The 19,494-nt window shown below is 39.8% G+C and overlaps 1 protein-coding gene across 1 annotated transcript; it reads left to right on the forward strand.

Annotated features, from left to right (window-relative positions):
* Positions 1-5,671: 5,671 nt before the first annotated feature.
* Positions 5,672-11,292, forward strand: mbip (MAP3K12 binding inhibitory protein 1). The gene is made up of 9 exons (XM_085257836.1): positions 5,672-5,830; positions 6,682-6,798; positions 6,985-7,185; positions 7,727-7,823; positions 8,166-8,231; positions 8,365-8,523; positions 8,766-8,863; positions 10,807-10,845; positions 10,941-11,292. The coding sequence occupies exons 1-9, from the start codon at positions 5,711-5,713 to the stop codon at positions 11,046-11,048; spliced, it is 1,005 nt and encodes a 334-aa protein (XP_085113962.1). The 5' UTR covers positions 5,672-5,710; the 3' UTR covers positions 11,049-11,292.
* Positions 11,293-19,494: the final 8,202 nt, after the last annotated feature.

The following is a 19,494-nucleotide window of genomic DNA, read 5'->3' on the forward strand; positions in this document are numbered from 1 at the left end:
CCTTAGGCCTTATACCTTGTCAAAGTTAGGACTATCCTCTGTCAGAGTGATGCTGAAAAGTAGTCTACACATGTATTACTTCCCTATTCTAATTCCTCATCAGAATAACCCCATAAAAGCCTGGCAGTGATCCAAAATCAGTACTGATCAGAACTAGCAATAAAGATCACATTCATCTTCCGGAAATAAAAATAAAATTAATTCCCTTAATGACTAAGCTTCATTGTGTTTTTAAACTGATCCCCTGTTGAACCAGGTTTGATTTAAGAGTCAGAAACCCTTTCTACTTTTGAAGCAAAGCTTAGAGCTACTGGCAGCTCCTAACTATGCTGCTACAAGAGCCAGTTCCTGGTTGACCTCCATCATCCAGTACTGCTGCTCTCATTTAATTAACTTTTTATTCTCTCTGTTTTCTCACTATCTCTGTGCCTTTTTAAGTCTGGCTCTCTATCTGAATATTTCTGATCTAAGCTTACTGGCTCACCAAGGCTTGGTGGTTATTTTCTGTTTTTCAATACTGATATTTTCTCCACTCATCCTATTCATTAGAGGCAGCCTTCCCTGGATTTGGTCATGCAACAGGTTTCTTCTTGTTAGAGGAGTTCTTCCTCTGCACTGTCACCAAATGCTTGCTCAGCTGGAATCATTAAGTTTCACTGGATAAACTACCATGAAACAACTTCTATTGTGTTCTGATAAAGCTGTTAAAAGCTACATTTAAAAAAAAGAAGGTAAAACCATATATGAACACTGATGAAACACTAGACCTCTTGAATTGCTCCATAACAGTCAAATTGACCTGTATTAAGCTGATTAAGCAAACGCACAGGAAAGAGCTTGAGTGCTGGTATAGACTTACATCTTTCTCTTGTGATTGTAGACTAAATGTGGCAGAAACAGCAGTGCACAGCAGTAAAAGCCAGTTAATAACTTCATGAGGATCCTTAACACTTTGTCCATATTATTAATGCTCTTCACAATCAGAAGTGGCTTAAAGCAATAACTTACCTCCCTGTCCCTTGTGGCTAACTTTTAGTTGAGGCTGCATCACATTGCATTGCTAACTCACAATGAATTATGAAGAGCTGGGTTTCCCTTAGTGTAAGCAGGAAAAAGATTCTGAATAATTCCTGTAGCTGCTTCCAAGTAAAGATGTTTTTCCCGTTCTCTTGCCTAGTGTGTGCTGCAAGGTACTGTTTTGGGGCCTTTTCTTTTTTTCTTATATCTAGTCCCTTTTCAGCATAATTTAAGATTTCTTATCACTCTATGCAGATGACATCTTGTTATATATCTGTTTCAAGCTTCAAGCTGTTTCTAAGTTAAATAGTTGCCTAGTTGGTTAGATTTTATTATCAGTTGGATGACTGAAAATTTTCCAGGAGAAAATGAAAGTCCTTTTTTGTGCCCTGAACACATTTCTGATGGAAATTGTAGTTACACTTGCTATTTGCCAAAATGTCTATAGAACACTTTGATTCAGCTTTAACTTTGCTAATGTGAAATATCTGGTTCACGCTTGCTTTTATCACTGAAGAAATATTGCTAAGCTGAGCTCCACTGTGTCATACTCTGATTTAGTCATGTCTTTATTTCATCACATCTGGATTATTCATATTCATTGTTTACATGTCTTAACAAAACCTCTTTCGAACATTTGCAGGTGGTTCAGAATGCTGCCATGAAACTTTTGAATAAGTCTTCCAAGTCACTCGCCTCCCACCTGTCACTATTGCTAATTTAGTTCCACTAGCTCCCAGTTAACTTGAGAGTCTGCTTTAAGATTTTGCACATCAGTGAGGCTTTGCATGCATACTTCCCCTGCAGGTCCCTGGGGTCATGTGATCAGGATCTGCTAGCTGTGCAGCACACAAGACAAAAAAAACTAAGGAGACAGAGCTTTCATGACAGTGCTTTCAAACTCCTTTTGAGCTCGAGATCTGTGGACTACATGTTTTTATGTTTTATTATTTTCATTGTGAAGTATTTTGTGATATTTATCTTGAAAAGTGCTATACAAATAAAAAAAAATTGAATTTACTAATTTACTATTTTTGTTGCCAGTAATGGTAATTGACTTGCATTCTAAACTATGTCACTAATCATAAACTTAAACCCGATAAACATGGTACTATTGTCAATAGTTGATACTGTATCACCAGCCCGAACATGTTGGTATCACACAATTCTAGGTCCTGGGGTGAGTGGGAATAGAGGCAGGGAACATCCTCGGCAGGTCACCACTCCATCACAGGGTCAGCAGAGAGACAGACAACCACACACTCTTACATCCACACCAATTAACAAGTAAAGCTTGGGACGGTGGGAGGATTCCTAAGCACCTAAAAGCAAAGTCTAATGACTAGTTGTCTAGTGTAAAGAATAAAAAAATGTATTTGTGTTTAAAAAAAAGTGTTTCTATCAACTGAATAGTTTTATTCTCCAAAATATAATAGCATTATTTCTTTGTATAAGCCATCACGTGTAAAAGTCCATATAATTATATATGTATAAATGCTTGTATATAGATATAGATTTACAACAGTTTAAGAACTAGTAGGAGCCCAAATAAACCTTTTTCTGGGACAACAGCGTTAGTATAGGGAGACAAGCGAGGATGTGTGGCAGTGTAACAATGAGAAACAACAGCAAATAGAAAGAGAACTGCAGTTGATGGGTCTACCAAACAAAGCAGTTCTTCCCCTGTTACACTTCATAGGGAGGATTAGGAGTTCAGTGGGAATCTGTGACCAAGTGGACAAAAGTGGCAGCCCAGAGATTTCCACTATATGAGTGGACATAGAAGACAACAGTACATAAACATTTTACCTTTACAGTTCATGCACATGTAAATACTGCTTATGTTTGCATGCATCTTCAGAACTGAGAATTCCAAAAGTGTTGCAAGTAATGTGCCAAAGCAGTTCAGAAAAAATCTGTAAAAAGCTACTGAAGTCACTCTCAAATCCAGCACCATGACTAGTCTTTTTTTTAAAAACATTTTTTCTGCAAAATTTACATTTGTTTCCACGTATATCTTTTTATTACTTAAAAGCAGTACGTAATGAGCTGATCTGTGGGAAGCTTGGTCCCAAACTCACAAGAAAGGAATACTTTTAATTATTCCTCTCTGGGGGAAATGAGACAAAACCTTCTTACTGCAATCCACTTCGCTCTTTACATTGTGCTGCCTCTTTCTCCTGATCCTCATGTCTGGCCTTTACTCCGTCTCATGCTCTGTCAACATAATCTGCCACCGTGCAGCAGACAGGCTCAAAAGCGGACCTTTTTACTTTCCTGCAGGTGGCTGATGTGACTGAGGCAAGAGGCAGCAACAATCCCTCTTCACTCACTTCCCTCTAACACTAGGACCACCTTATTTCCTGTATAGCACAAATTCCCTCTGCCTGCCAAGAACACATTCTTGTAAAGCAAAGAAAAAAAATCTTATTAAGTTGCACAAAGAACCATTAAGGTATCCTTGTAACACTTTTCAGCAATTCTCTATAATGGCTTTAGCATTTACAAGCAGTGCATAAATACTTAATAAATGGTTATAAATTGTAATGTTATGTTAGGAATCTACAACTAATATGATTTAATAACAGCAAGAAAAACCAGAGGTCAAATCATTCTCTGGAAACAAGTTAGCGCATTTAAATCAGTTTGCTGTACCTTACTTTCAGCCAATTAGATAAATACAGTACTACTTATGTTGATGCATCAGTAATAATGACCCCACGGTGTAAGCCAACAATGACTAAGGCCGTTGTGCATGAACTTTTACTTGTAAAGGAATATTTTTAGGCTGTAGCACTTGTAAATACTTTTTCAACCACTGGTTTTTTAATCCTCTAAAATTGTTTTTAAGATGTCGGAACATATTAGAGGAAAAGGTGACATTTAAAGATTGTCAATATCTGTAATACTTAGTTTTGGTTTCAAAATGTAAATATAGCTAAATATAAAAACATTGAGCTCAAGTAGGCTATCATGTTTTTTTTAATGGCTCATATAAATGCCTTAAATCACAACTCTTCCCCGTTAGAAGAATAAACAGCTCTTTGGTCTGAAGCCAGCCAAATTAAATGAGCAGTTTTTTAATTTCTGAGCGCCTTGCTGTGTGGGAACATTCAGCAATAGCTCAGCATGTCAAACCATGTCAAGTGTTACAGTTCCTTCCTGTTTTGGGGGGGAAAATATCACCTCAGAGATGAATTAAAGTAAAAAGGCTTGTCTTCAGACCCCTTCCTAAAATGATTAACCCTCCTAAAGAGCATTATTGAGTTCTGAGTGGTTGTGCCTTCTCTTTGCCTGTAATTGTTCTTTTTCTGTTGTTTCCTTCATCAGTCTCTCTCCTCATTATATGAAAAGAAGGGGAAAATGTCTGAATAGAGGAGGGAGATTTTCCCACAGTCACTCAACACAAAAAAATACGCCATTGTAACCAGGTTCCCATCCCAATGCCCTGCTGCACAGTCCACTGCGGTCAGAGGGACAATATCTTTATAATTGAGTGACCATTCTTTCGCCTGTTTGAAAAGTAAGTGACTGAGAATACAGTTAACGGCACATTTGAGTGAGTTCAGTAGACGGGGAGCCTGCTTTGTATATATCACAGTGTTTTAAAATAAACGTAATAAAAATTGCAGGTCATACAAATATATAAGAACTGGCATTCTAAACATATAGTGAAAATAAAATTTGACAGATAAACATGCCATAAGACGACAGAGAATAAATGATTTAAAACATGCTTTAAAAGGCGTTAAAAGAGAAAGTTCAGAGACTGGACATCTTTGGGCATTTAATAATATGCTCCAGATGTGGCACTACTTACAGGCTTGTTTTCAGGTAGAGAACACAAGTCATAAAATTATTTTATTAATATTAAAATAATACTTGATTGTTAATAGAACTGTCTACCAGTGTATGACATTACAACATTAGCTTAACTTGACTAGAGGCAACAATAAAATGTTGCTTGACTGCTAATAGATTACTGTATAAAACCACAGGGTCACTAATGCATGAAGAGGGCTTTTATATTTGATGATAGTCATTAATAGGCATATTTAGTTTGGATTTTATGGGAACAGACTGAAGAGAAGTAGAAACAATTGGGTAAAAGATGAAATGTGCATGAAATGTTTGGAAATAAAGCTATAAAACAGGTTTTTCAAAGTTTTATAAAATCAGTTTTCCTATACAGTATATATAGAGATGATCTTACCCACCCTGTGTCGAAGAACAGTTCAAAGATTTTTAAATTTCACATTTTATAACTTTATTTGTTTTTTTATGCTGTTTGTTTTTTCAATTTGCTATCATGGAGCCTGATAATATCTAAGTATCTAACATCTATATCTACAGAAAACTGATATATACTTAATTGTAATTGCAGTTTTAAAAGTTGATCCTTGACTTTAAGAATTATGTAAACAATTTCCTTTCAATCTGTTAAAAGACTGAAAAAGAGAAATGCCTTAAAGCTTTCAGAAATACTTGCACAATAAAACCCAGTAAAAATAGTGAATTTAATTTAAGCATTTATTATTACTAGTATTTTAGCAGTAATATCAATATTCTCACAACTACGGTTGTGTGCGTGTACGCATGCGTGTGTGGAGCCTCGACTTCGTTAAGCGCGCACACGCAGAAGCCTGCACTCGAACCAATCAGCGCACAGTATTCTTCGGCTTGTCGAACAGCAATGGCGGAGGCAATGAAGCTAAGTAGAAATCATGCTCCTCCCAGTGACTCCAGTAAAATGTCCAGCTATACAGACTGTATGGATTCGTTACTGCAACTGCTAGCAGACTTCGGGGAAGAGGTTTGTTTGGATTGTTTAAGCTGCCTTGTTTCGGACATCGCTCCTTTCAGTCCGGGGTGTTAGCTGGCTGCATGCTAATGTTTTTAGCAATGTGGTGTTAGCAGGGCTGCTTAGCGGACCCACACTGTTCATTCATTGTCACTCACACAGCGCTGTGGTGCTTTTTTTTGACAAGTAGGTTGTTGCAAAGTAACTGTGCTTTAAATGGTTCAGTGTTGTTTTGAAAGTAATTTAAGATACAAGATCGAGCTTGTGCCTTGACTGGGCTTAACTAGGCATTCTGTTTCATCAGTAACAGCAATGTTTCATGTCATTATCCCTGTTGCCGTGCTTCTCGTATTGGATTGAATACACATCTAAATAAACCTCTTTATTCCATACATGCAGTAAATGATCTCAAGCCCTGCTATTTGTGTGGTAAAGCACAAATAAAATATGCATTGAATAAAAAATAAAACCATCGCCTTTCACCCGCTTTATGAATCTATAGAAGTTCATTATTTTCCTAAGTCTGGGATAATCTTATTTTTAATTATGTATTGATTGACCACCATTGCAATAATCAGCCAAATATATTAATTTTACAGTGACAAAAAACAGCTGAAAACAAGAGGAAAATAATCCTTTATTCCATTAAATTGAAGCTGATACCACCAAATGCTTTTTCTTGAACAGTAACAAATCAATAATAATTACCCAGTTAATTATCAAAAATAGTTTATGTACTTTCACATCAATCAATTGTAACTTGCATATATGAGACAAATGTATATATTGTCCTGTTGGCATGCAATTGCATGTTAAATGCTGATTCACAGTAACATCCACACGTTGTCTTTCCTGAAATTAAGCTGAAATTTGGGGATGCTGCTTTGAAAATAGATGTCAACCCCAGCGCTGTGAATCTTCAATCATCTCCACCTGCTCATGTTTACAGCTCATTACAAGGACATATCGCTAAATTACAGGTAAAAACTTTAGAGGATTTTCAAGAGCTGACATAGATTATTATGCAGCTTTTTATTGTGTTATCATTGCAAGGAAATAAAAGTAGATTCGAATTAACAATATCTGAATTTTAAATTTTCGATTATTCTTCAGAGCTTTAAATAATTACATCTAATATTCTTCTTTCTGGCCTGCTGTTTATTTAGGCTGTTTCAGAAAGCCTAAAGGCGTTGTTGGATGCTGATGCATCCTCTTTAAAGAACACATCAGAAGATGCTGTCATCTCATCTTCAAGCAGTGCACAGACGGCCACGCAGTCTGAGCACCATTCGCACAGCTCCGGGGCTACAGAGAGCAAGACGGCGGCTGATGATGTCATGGTTCAGATCCGAGCTGGGAAGTCAGAGGTTGGTCGCTGTCAGCAGATCTGTCAGCTGTTCTGGCAGTGAAATTTTAGAGCCCTCTTTACACTCTGTCAAGCAAATGAATAATCATAAGTAATTGCTCCAGAGGATGTGCACATGACGTGCCGCAGCAAAGCAAATGCTTGATGGAGACCTGATAAGCTGAGTTCGGTAGAGAATAAGGGGTCCTTTAGTGCTGCGGTGGGGTAGAACAGACCACATTGCTGGAGGGTTTTGAGAGAGGGCCAGGTCCTTGATGGATTATGAAGTGGATGCTCATTACTCTGAGATTGCATGTGGATGAAGGACAAGAGGCCCCATTCTGTTGTGCATTTATTTTGGTAGCCAAGCAAACAGTATTCATATTCCATCATGTGATGATGGCAAGCAGTTCAACTTTTTTGGCTACCTGGAAATTTCTGAAATGTAAATTGCCGCACCCTATTTGTCCCACATCATTATCGTTAAATAGTCAAAAACATAGCATTCTTGCCACCTCATCAATCCATTGTATCTTATTATGTTGTCTTCATTGTAACCCTAGATTGAGCGAAGAATATCTGCATTTATGGAACGCAAACAGATGGAGATCAATGAAAACAATGTACGCGAGTTTTGCAACGTGATCGACTGCAATCAGGGTGAGAATGGGAGAGAGGTGGGGGGGTGGAGAGGGTGCCTGCACACAGATTGCCAATGTTTGGGAGAGAGCTGATTTCCACAGGCGAGAGGTCAGGCTGAACTGCTCCAAGAGTGGGGCTGAAGTAGCTAACACACTCGGCCTCAAAACACAACCCGCTTAGTCCAGAAAAACACGAGACAGAAGAACCTTTTTTAAATTCAAAGCCTGTGTGAGACACCAGTAACAGAAATCAGGAGTAGTTGTTATTCAGGTGTGATATACATATACAGCTTTTGGTAATCATGTTTAATTGCATTTGGTAATTCTAATTGCAATTTATATTAAATGTGATCATCTGTAGAAAACAGCTGTGCCAGAACAGATGCCGTATTCACTCCTTACCCGGGTTTTAAAAGCCACGTAAAAGGTAAGAAAATGTCAGAATTTTTAACAGCTTTTTTTTTAAACTGTCATTTGTGTAATCAAACTAAAACATGTTGTTTACTAGAATCTGTTTAGGACCGAGTTGTATCTTCTGTGTTTGTTTCTTGGCTGGGCAGTCACACGAGTGGTAAACACTTACGGACCCCAGACCCGTAGTGGGGGAGACCAAGCAGAGGCTGGGGATAAACAGAGGGGGCCATTGACGAGAGACTGTGGAAATGCAGCCATAGAGGAACGACTCAACAACATCGAAGCTCACCTCAAACTTGCAGCAGGTGAGAGACAGGAAGTTATTGTGAGGCTCAAATGATCTTTGTCTTGTATATAACATTGTACAATATATTTAACTCAGCAATTACATGACACCTTTTATTGGCACTGTATTTTTTACTTATAGTAAGCCTTTATTTATAAACTGATCTATTATTTGGTTTATCTGTTGTTATCAGTCATTCTTTGTTTGCTCCTACTCTAAATTTCAATTTTCAAACTGTTCAACAAGTGTTTTACTCCTCAGTGGGTCCAGTTCCATTGAGTGTCTACCAGCGACTCAAGAAGTTGGAGGATCGTATACTCGAGTTGGAGGGACTCTCGCCTGAGTACTTTCAATCCACAGTGAGTCCTCTGGCTTCAAAATACAAATACAGATACATCAAAGGCGTTAATAGTTATTTATGGCAGAGGTCATGCATGTTTGAAAGAGGAATGAGAATTTATTTTAAGGCACTGAATGTAGTTTAATTGCCATATGTCTTAATGAAATTCTACGAGTTGCACAATTTGTGTCAGTTTTAAGCCAGTTTATTTCCAGCTATTGCCAGCCTGTCTGCTGCGATTCATACAGTAAGCAGGTGCTGCATTTCACCTGAGGAGCCTGACTGAAAGAAACTAACCATGAAGGCAAACCTCCCTGTTCACACAAAAGACTCTCTGGGCCCTCGTGAGACTGAAGTTTACAGGCGTGTTAATGTGGAGCATATAAATCATGCGTCCTGCTCTGATTAGAGTTTTAGTGTGTGTATGTGTGGGGTTTCCCCCCCCCCCCCCCCCCCCCCCCCCCCAAACCTGTTGTCAGTGATTTTTTTTTTCCCTTATTCAAGTCATAGTAATCATAGAGAATTTGGAAATTGTTGAACACGACAGTCTGCTCCTTCTCCATTTTGTTTTGAAGTGCTTTTATGTTGTCGCATTGGAACTGAAAACAACTTTGCTTCCATTTCCAAATGGAATTGCAACTAGTTTGCACTTCTTAATGACTTTTGAGTATTGAGGCTCTGGTTGTGATCAGGATGCTAGTTTGAGGTTCAATTCACGACAGATGGCACCCTTTTCGTATCGGAGAAAGACAAAAGATCCATACTGCATTGGTAAGAAGGCTTTAGTTTAGTTAGAATTTTGGTTTCTCCATTTTGCGCACTGTCAGCTCAGTTGTGTATGATGCCTAAATTGGCATGGAGAGTATTGGTTTGCTGTAGGAAAAATCATTTCAGAGTGATATCTACTTACTGAAAGGAGTTTGTGGGTTATGAGAATGGAATTTCTTCTGTTATGCTTTGATACTTCAACACGTTTCACTCTTCAAGTAACACTTAAGCTGATTTAAATCAGAACTGCAGTGCCTTTGGTTAGATTTACGTAAACGTTTAGGTGAGGGCAGACGGATGAATCTCAGAATTGACAACTGTTCATTGCTATTGAGATGACGCTGACTCAAAAGATGACAGTAGGTAATTTATTGGTCTTTCTATTCAACCTGTCAGACATCAGCAGTCACACAGACTCTGATTTCCCAAGCTGAAGGAGTCTGTCCAGTGTGTTAGTTATCTAAGTGTACTTGAGATGCTACATGTCTCTTCATCCTGGTATTTCTCAGCACAGCATGCTGCTTCTGTGAGTATGCTGCTCTCCATCTGCTTTTGACTCACTGCATGTTTGTGTGAGCTGAGCAAGAGTTGTTGAGTGTCTTTGAATAAACTGATGAGGATGGGGGTCTTTTATATTCCAAGTTCGCCCCCGCCCCTCCAACCCAGCCCTCCCTTTTTTTGCATTAGTTTGGTGTTTTCCAAAAAGCTGTACACAGTTGGCCCATGATTCCAGGGACAGCGTTTAAATGCTGATTATTAATGGAGGCTTCCTAACAAAATTAGACAGCAACATATCAATAAAAAATTTGACCGTGTTTGAAAATTAGAACTAAAGGTACAGAAGCTTACACAGTCTCACATACATGAAGTTTTCTATTCATTTTTGATGGTCTTGTTAGGTGAGGCCACCTTTATCTGTCTCCCAGTGTTTATTGTTTACCTATTTATTGTAAAAGCATCCAATAAGGACACAAAAATGTTTTAGATTAAAATGGAGCTTTTCCTTATCCTCGGCTTTGTGTATTCCCCTTTTCTACTGCGTTGTATTCCTTTCTGGGATAATACTTTTTTCTGTCCTTGAGAGGGCAAAGTAGGAAGGAGCACAGATGAGCACCTCAGTATGCTTCTCAAAGCTTGTTTAAAAATTGCCCTAATTAAGAAGGTCTTATGTGTATTTGTGTGCTTGTTTTGTAGAGTCACTTGCACAAACGACAAAAGACGTCCTCTGCTCAGGTTTGTTGTGTTTCCTTTCCTCTCGCAGTACTTTGTAAGTGGAGGTTAACCTATATTAAGTGAGCTGATCATTTTTTTCTTTCTTTGTCCTTCAGTCCTGCAGCCTGACAGAGCTGGATGAGAAGATAAGCGCAGTGAAAGCAGCTCTGCTGAAGAGGGCGACTGAGTTTGGGCCTGAATTTGGAACAGATTGTACATTGTGATATATTCATAAGCACAAACAAATACTCGAGTTCAGTTGCTCAAGCATTCACAGTGTGTCATCATTTTCTTTTCCTCCAACTCTCAGCTACTCATTAGCAGCATTCTCATCGTCTGTGTCATTAAAAACTCCCAAAAACTCTTCATATGACATTTGATGATATTGGATGGAAATCATGTACTGCTATAACAGTTAAATGAAATGTAAATTTTCTGTAAATAAATCTATATTTTCCTCCATGAAAACCCTGACTCGTGGTTTAATCACAGCTATTACTATATTAGTTAAATCTAAAATTTAAGCTAAATGCAGTTTGTGACTTTTATAGGTAGAAATTAGTAGTGCAAATAATATTAATCAGATTGATCAAAAAACATTTTCACTGTGAATAATTTGTTCTGTAAATGAAACCAAATGTCAACATAGTATCCAGCCTTATACTCAGTGTATTTTTGCTTGTATTATAACTTTATGAATAATCAGTGGTTTTTAAATTTCAGCTCAAATAGATAACACATAACCTAAAATACTCTTTTAAATTTAACATTATAGAATGCATGTATATTGGATCTTTGACATTTTCATTTTCACACCCTAATGATAGGAAGGCAAGTGTGTGCGTTTATGCATGACAGTGTGTGTGTGTGTGTGTGTCTAGTCGAGATGAATCAGAGAAAGGAGGGAGAGTGCACCTGATTTATCTGCCTGACTGCTGTGTGACGATGATCACCCCTAATGGTTGTCATTATAACAAATGACCTGATTACTGCAACTCTGTTTGGGAAACATATTGGAGACCCAACAAACCAGCATTAAATGGGATGCTGCTGCGTTTGACACTGTGACATGTTCATAAAAGGCTTTTGCATAGAGCTTTAACTTCGCTAGTGAGTGAAGCTGTAATTATGATTTCTTTTTTTCCAGCTATCAGCAAATCTGAAGGGCTGTTGCTTTATCTTGAAACTGCTTCAGTAGAAGAGGATGTATATAGAAGCTTAAGAAAAATACTAACACAAGTATTTGTTACACAGATTTCTGCATTTAAAGTCGTATTTTTGAGCAGCAAATTTATCAAAAGGAAAAAAAATACTTAACTTTTACCCCCATAAGTATTAATTGGTATTAGAAATGGCACTGTTTTTAACACACTACGGCCACAGTTGGTCGAGATGATAATCTGCAAACTTTAAATATTTATAAGGAAAATTTGACTTTAGAAGAACTCGCATCAATTCAGAGATACTTAAAACATGCTTCTTCTTTTTTCTCGTGCCAAAAACATCAGGAATCACTGGTTTCTGAAACGTTATACTGCTATACTTTATATTTTATTTTTAAATAAGAGTTCACCACATAACTTGAAAAAGTTATTTTGTCATGTAGATAAATCATCTGTTGCCTGTCATTGTGTGTTATAATAAATTTGTGTTTATTAAGTATACGTAATATGTTTCCATCGAGGAAGGGGCATTGTATATTATCTTGGAGAGTTGATGTCATGAAATAAATAAATAAATGTAAAGTAAGTACTAACAAGACCTGTCCATTAAATGTAATTATATAAAATGTGCAATAATGTCCTCTTAAATTTAGTGCAAATATGAAGTGTCATAAACATTCAAATTAGCTGGGTTTTAATACTGTGAAGTGAATGAGCCCAGTTTAGAGGCGAGAAAAGCACTCAATTAATTGTTTTTAAAACGAAAACTCAACAGATTGATCGAAAACATTTTTTTAAAATTCTATATTATAATATTGTATATATGTTATAAAAACCAGCAGCTTGAATTCATGGCTAGCAGACCCAGGCACAGTCTATTTTTCAGAGCCACAGGACAGAAATTCTTCTTCTTCTAACTGAATAAAAATAGCAATGTCATTTTCAAAATAATTTTTGCAGCAGGTGTGACAAACTGACAAGTCCAGAAAAACAACTTTCTCACGTCTTGGGAAATTACTGTAACTCCCCTTCCTTTTCTCTCCAGTTGCTCTTTGTACATCTTGTCAAGATTTATTTCAGAGTTGATTGATGGAGTGACCTGAATACAACGGCAGACGTCGCATTGTGTTTTTCGGAAGATATTTCATTCTAACGCGGAAATGGGGAAATTTCTTTTCACCCCTTCTTTCAGGTGAACCCCGCTTGTTGGGGTCTGTCCATCTCTTGCTCATAGACTGGAACCTTCTAGGCAACAAGGGGCCACAATGTGCTGGGAAGGGGAGCACTTGAGCTGTGGCGATGTGGACGCGGGGAGGCCGGGGGTATTCTCATTGTTCCTCTGGAGCTTTTGTCTCAAACACAGTCCCCTTATGAGGGTTAATGAGGACAAATTGGTCTGAGTGTAACAAATGGATTATGGAGTTGGACAAAAGCTCGTATTTTGTGGGCTGCTTTCTCTGGGATCCACCCATCATCTGCCCATTGAGCCAAATACGCTATCTAGCGTCTACGTGAAGTGGCTTCCTAAATATCTCATTATCTTTATCCTGTCTGATTTATTCATTGGCACATTATGCATGCAGCTTCCTACGGTGGATCTAACAAAAATGTAAAGTTTATATCACAGTAATGCAGTTTCAAATCATGGCAATTACCTCTCCTCTTTCCTACTGCTTATATCAAGAACACAAAGTCAATATGTCAACACTAGTGTCAGTGGTTGGTGCTCTATGTCTGTGTAGGCATAGTGTACCTGTACCCTTCCAAATGAACAAAGAGCCACTTCCTTTTTGACTCTATGTAATTCCTGGCTGTCAATCAGTCCTTCCTCTGCCAGATGTCTTGAAATGTCCTTGGGAACCTCAGTAAAAAGACACAGAGGTGTTCCTTGTCTTCCGTGGGTCCAGTATTTTTTGTGGGGTCGAAGGAGAGGATTCATATCCATTCATATCTCACAAACTCCTAATGGGCTCCAAGCCCTCCAAAAAGAAAGCTCTTTCCTGTGACTAGTCAGCTCCAGTCTTTATTCATCTGTGGCTCAGTGTCAAAAAAGACTGTTGCTCGTTTGTGCCCTGAACAATGAGGAACAAGGCTGAATCTCTAGCTGGGAACAAAAGACAGAAAACAGGCTTTTCACTCTGCAGAACATTAGATTCTGACACATTTTGCCATGGCAGTTTTTTCCCCATCCTGAGTGCTGTGGCTCTGGTCTTTTAAAGAGACCACCTGTTGGCAACAAGCCTGTTCTTCATTACAGACAGGCCTATTATCACAGGATGAGGAGCGCCACAGGCTAACTTTTTTAAGTTAACCCTGCTGCAGTTTTCAAAGCTGGGCGATTAGGAAACATAGATTACGCATTACCACTGGAAAATCTATTTTTTCTTGTAATTTTAGATGTTGTGTTTGAATATGGGCTTTTGTCGCCGTAAGGGGGAAGTACTTTATCCATGCCCTTGTCAGTCGCAAATGTCACAAAGGGGGCTCAAATGCTCGCAGCTTCAGTTTTCTATAACTATAGATTTGGAACCAAATTCAGATGCATTTTAGGAGAGAGTCCCAATGGACTTAATGCTACATTGTTGATGGTGGTCTGGGCTTTTTTTTCTTTTCCATCTCACTGTTTCTGTTGAGTGATTTTCAACCCACAAAACATTAGCATAACTACAGTATGCAGCATCACAACTGTGTGTAAAATAAAAATATTGTGGGTGGCAAAATGAAGCAATCAAGTGTATACTTTGGTTTTGAATTGGACATGATAAACACAGGCTGACAGGAACAGGGAGTGTTCTGCCGTTTGATTGTGTGGAAATTTTAAAGATAATGTTAAATAATTTATGGTTCTCATAGCTCTGAAACCACACGGATAATTCAAATTTCATGACTAGTGCTTGCTACTAGCACACATTTTGCATGTACATGTAGAGGTTTTTGGTGGCCCGGGACGCCGGTGGCAAAATTTCACTCTCTTTAAGCAACATGAAAAACACAGCAAATACCATCACTCTCAGGTTATATCCAATCCAGACGCATTTGTTTCATGTTCATAAACACCCAGATAAAGAGAGTGCATGCACCTGTGACCCTCCCCCACAAAGCAGACAGCACAAGAGAGGATCCCCCTGTAGCCCACAGGCTTCAACAAGAGGCAGTCAGCTGCTCTCTGTGGCCCTGCTGCACAGTCCCCAGGCTCTCTGGAGTTAAATGTGCCTGTGATATTGCCAGGAGGGAGCAGCGGGAGTTGAATTCAGGCAATTACAATCAAGTCAGGGCATAGTTAGTGCGTGGGTCCTGGCAGCACCTGAGCTGGATGCTGATGAGACACTTAGCCACAAACCCTCATGCATTGGCCCAGGCACTGCATAGAGCAAGCCCTCCTCCCCCACCTTCCCTCTCTTCCCACAGCAGCAGACCCCCTACTGGACACTTCCACTTCCCTTTGCCCCATTTAGGCCTCTAGAGCTCTCTCATACTCTCTCTCTCTCTCTCTCTCCCTCTCTCTGGCCCTCACATTGCAATACTTCTGCTTTATATAGGTGGCGTGGAGTACTGCACTCAATCACTCTTCATTCATTCACACTGTACAATAATAGACTACTACTCCGATATTGTCCTTCAAGCACCTGTGCATAGCAGAGCTTTAAACCTGAGATGTGTCATGCCAAGTTCTTGAGAAATGTGTGAAGAGTTATTTTTCTTAAATGCACAAAAAAAAGTGTGGATAAGACACTTTTGATTATTTCTGTTGCACCATAATGTGCAGAAAAAATCACTTTCAGGAGAGTTTTCCAGCATGTCCCCATCTTTATTAAACATAAAACCATCATGCTCAAGCCCCGTCACACTGCCATCTCTGCACGGATATTCATTTGCAGGTGGCTGAGTATAGGACTGCATGTCCCGACTGATGTGCTATGGCAACAGGAAGAGAAAATGGAAAGGGAGGAGCGCTTCTTGAATATCTATGACCCAAGAATATGGAGTCAGGCATCACAACAACAACACTCTTAGCCCCTTTTTCCAATAAGATGCTCTCAGCTCTTTCTGAGGGAAAGCCTCCCGGCTCCCGCCCTCTCTCAGCCACCACACTTTGCTGAAGTGTCATTAGGATTGTAAAGGGCAGGTTGCCATAGAACTCAGATTGCTGCAGATGTATGGACTCAAAGATAAAACCACAATATTTTAAATATAAAGATCTGAGTGTGGTATCTAATGTAAGGGGCCATGCTGGGGACTGCACTTGCTGCTTCTTCATCTGTAGTCTCTGTGCATGAATCTGTCATGTGTCGCTTTAGTGCTGCGTTTTGTGAGATTGCTAGCTTTGCTCTTCAATCCACTTTCATTGTCTATCTGTAGCCGTGCTTGTTAGTTAGAGCTGGGCATCGTATTTGGCAGAGCCAAGGAGAAAGGTGGGACACCTCTTTCACAGTTTTTGCCATAATGGTTGTCTTTTGATTTTTCCTGGGCTTTGGAGACTACCAAGAATTGTCTCTTTGAAATTATTCCATTTTGGCCGTGAAAAAGAAAATGGATTGTGCTGATCCTGTTTTGTTCCTGGGGGGACGGCTGCAGTATTATCCTGGGCTGACACCGGTGGCGAAGAGGCAATCACTGTGGCCCTCGCTCTGACAAAAACACTCCATCTGCAAGGAGAGGAGGAAATCACACCACAATGATGTCTGACTCTTCTGCCTCACTCTGGCAGCTGGGCCCTGGAACCCGTGAACTGCTACACAACCGCCACCGCAACGGCTTCTATACAAACGCACAAATACCGCACTACAAATCAGCAGCTGTAACACACAAAGGCAATGCACCTGCCATCAAACAACAAGAACAGGGCTAGTTTGTTTGGAAAGTTTCTTTGGCTTCTCAAGGCTAGTTAAAATAGTCTCTCTTTTATGTTATGCATTCTTATATTATTATTGCTGTGCATATATCTAATACCAGTATAAGAACTAATAATGTAGGTCTTAGTATGTGTCACTTAGACCCTATATGATTTCTTCTGTTTTTCTTGTTTTTGGTTTGGGTGGTTTATTTGAAACAAGCTCATATTTCAACCTTTACACCCACTAATCTCTTTGCAAAGCACATACCATTAGGACGTCAAACACACACACACACACTCACACACACATTATACAAAAGATAAGCAGGCATGTAGCACAACCTGTTAGTATTCAGTAGTGTCATCTTCTTCCCTCTGTGTCCCATACCTGGGGATCAAACGCACCTCTTTGTGAGCGAGGCCTGACCCCCTGCTATTAGCAAACAGAAGAGAGCCCAGCTGACACCACTCTTGAGATGTGCCATGTAGACGGAGGCCTGTGATTACAGCACAATCCTGAGGAGACAACCCTCCACCTCGCTCCAGCCCCAACCTCCTGCAACTCCCCGCTCACACACAATCTGCCTGCGACCACCCCCACCCACCTCTCCTCCACTACAAATTCACCTATCTCTGAAATAGATGTTAATCTCTCACCCAACTGCCTTCCTCTGAGACCTCGTTGACACATTTATAGCCATCCCTGAACCATGAATAATCAATAGGGCGCTATTTACCTGAACATACGTACAAGAATAGGGTATTTCTGGTGACTATTCCTCCGGAAGATTAGAATCAGAGATTGGACTTTCAGATTTGTCATGGAGGTGGGTGTGCATGTATGGGTTTTTTTCCCTATGGTTGTGGTCACGTGTATGGATGGAGAAGCTCTTTCACGAATACACTGTAACACAGGAGGGATATGGGTCTGCGTAGTGCCGTCATAGCGCCACATGAAAACCAATGAAGGTAAAGCAAGAGGGGGGATTAATTTGTTGTGTGAGAGGTAGAGGCTCAAGTGGGTCTTCCAATAGCAAATTAGCAAACCCTCATTTCAAAAACCCTCATACATACTGAAGAGAGAGTAATGCACAAACACACACAACATGCACATGGATCCAATATATTCACACAAGGCTGTAGCCTAAAAGAGCCAGGCTTTGTCTTTTGTTTAAAAAAAAGAACCATCTTTCCTACTCTTATTTTTCTTTTTCAGCCTCCATCCCTCGTTGACACATACCCACGCGCACACAGACGCACACATACACACACTTGTGCTCATGTGCACACACATGAAGAAAACTTCAATTTTATCTGCAGGGGCGGAAATCAATCTCACATCTCTTTAGTTAATCCGCAATGACTCTCTACAGATCCCGACACTAATAAGGTATTGAGCAGGTGAGGCCAGGGGCTGAGGAGGAGAACAGAGAGGGAGGAGAGGCCTGTAGTCTGGGGCCTGACTGGCGGCTGGCACCGTTCCAGTGCAATTATGGGGCTTGTGTATGGGAGAGTAGGGTGGAGGAAAGAAGCAGCAGAGATAGAAGGGCAAGAGAGAGAGAGAGAGGCAACAAGAGAGAGGGAGCGAGAGAGGCATAGAGAAAGGGTGAGATAGAGGGGGTGGAGGGGGGGGGGGGGGGGGGGGCGGGGGAAAAATCGATCCCATCTGTGGTATGATGGTTAATTAAAGCAGCTCTTGAGCAGCCCAAGGATGAGAGGCTTGGCTGGGCTCCTGGAGGCACAGCTCTGATTACTCACACAGAATGGATGGTTTCTTAGCAATGAAAGGAGGAGGCCAAGAGCTGCCTGGTGGGGTGCACAGACAACGTCAAGGAGGAGAGACATGTGCATGCTGCACACTTACACATGTGCATGCACACATGTGCAAATGGACTCGCATATGCTCACATGTATACATTTACATACGGAAACACCTGTTCGCACCAACATACATCACAAGCTTGCAGAAACCAGTGCAAACGTCCCTTAATTATTCGAAAATAAATATAGCAGGATGCTAATCGAATACAGCGTGATTCCACAAAAATGAACATTTTTCAAATAAGATGAACTCAAGAGGTTAATAACAACTTAATTTACTCCAATCTAATGAGCTCAGTGCACTCTAATGTCACACCACAGTTACATTTCACATGTATTACTTACTATTTATAGTCCTGCATGAAGTTTCCCAGGATGAAAGCTCTAATTTTTTAGAATTACAAGTTAATACAGAACATTATAATGATACTTTCCTCACACTCGTCTCCATCATATACCTGAACAAGAAAACACAGGATCTGCCTCCTGGTTCTCGACAGTTATCAAAATTTCATATTATAAATCGACCCATTACATTTAGATATCCCTGAAACCAATTACACCCTCCCCTTTGACATTCATGGCTCTCTCAATATTAAGAGGGCATGGGTGACAGCACTAGCACTCTGGTATGACCCCACCCCCCTATGGCGAGATTTGGTATTGCATAACATAGCCAGACGAAATATTATTTTCAAGAGCACACACATTAACATTCACTATCACTAGTGTGTAATAGCCAGAGATGCAGAAATGACAAAACTTACTTGATATCACAAACTGCAACAACATGTAACTCTATGCAAAATGATGTAGATGTAGATGTAGATGAGAGAGAAAGACAGCCCTTTT

Source organism: Mchenga conophoros, linkage group LG19, assembly GCF_057382185.1.
Source record: "Mchenga conophoros isolate Kocher_MC1m ecotype Shallow Benthic linkage group LG19, M_conophoros_male_GT1.1, whole genome shotgun sequence".
Lineage (NCBI taxonomy): Eukaryota > Metazoa > Chordata > Actinopteri > Cichliformes > Cichlidae > Mchenga > Mchenga conophoros.

What these genes read in the sequence shown, in the direction of transcription:
- mbip (XM_085257836.1), top strand. Translation starts at nt 5,711, where the DNA reads ATGGCGGAGGCAATGAAGCTAAGTAGAAATCATGCTCCTCCCAGTGAC. An exon ending in GACATATCGCTAAATTACAG is followed by an intron (nt 6,799 to 6,984) that starts GTAAAAACTTTA and finishes CTGTTTATTTAG; the next exon opens with GCTGTTTCAGAAAGCCTAAA. An exon ending in TTTTAAAAGCCACGTAAAAG is followed by an intron (nt 8,232 to 8,364) that starts GTAAGAAAATGT and finishes TTGGCTGGGCAG; the next exon opens with TCACACGAGTGGTAAACACT.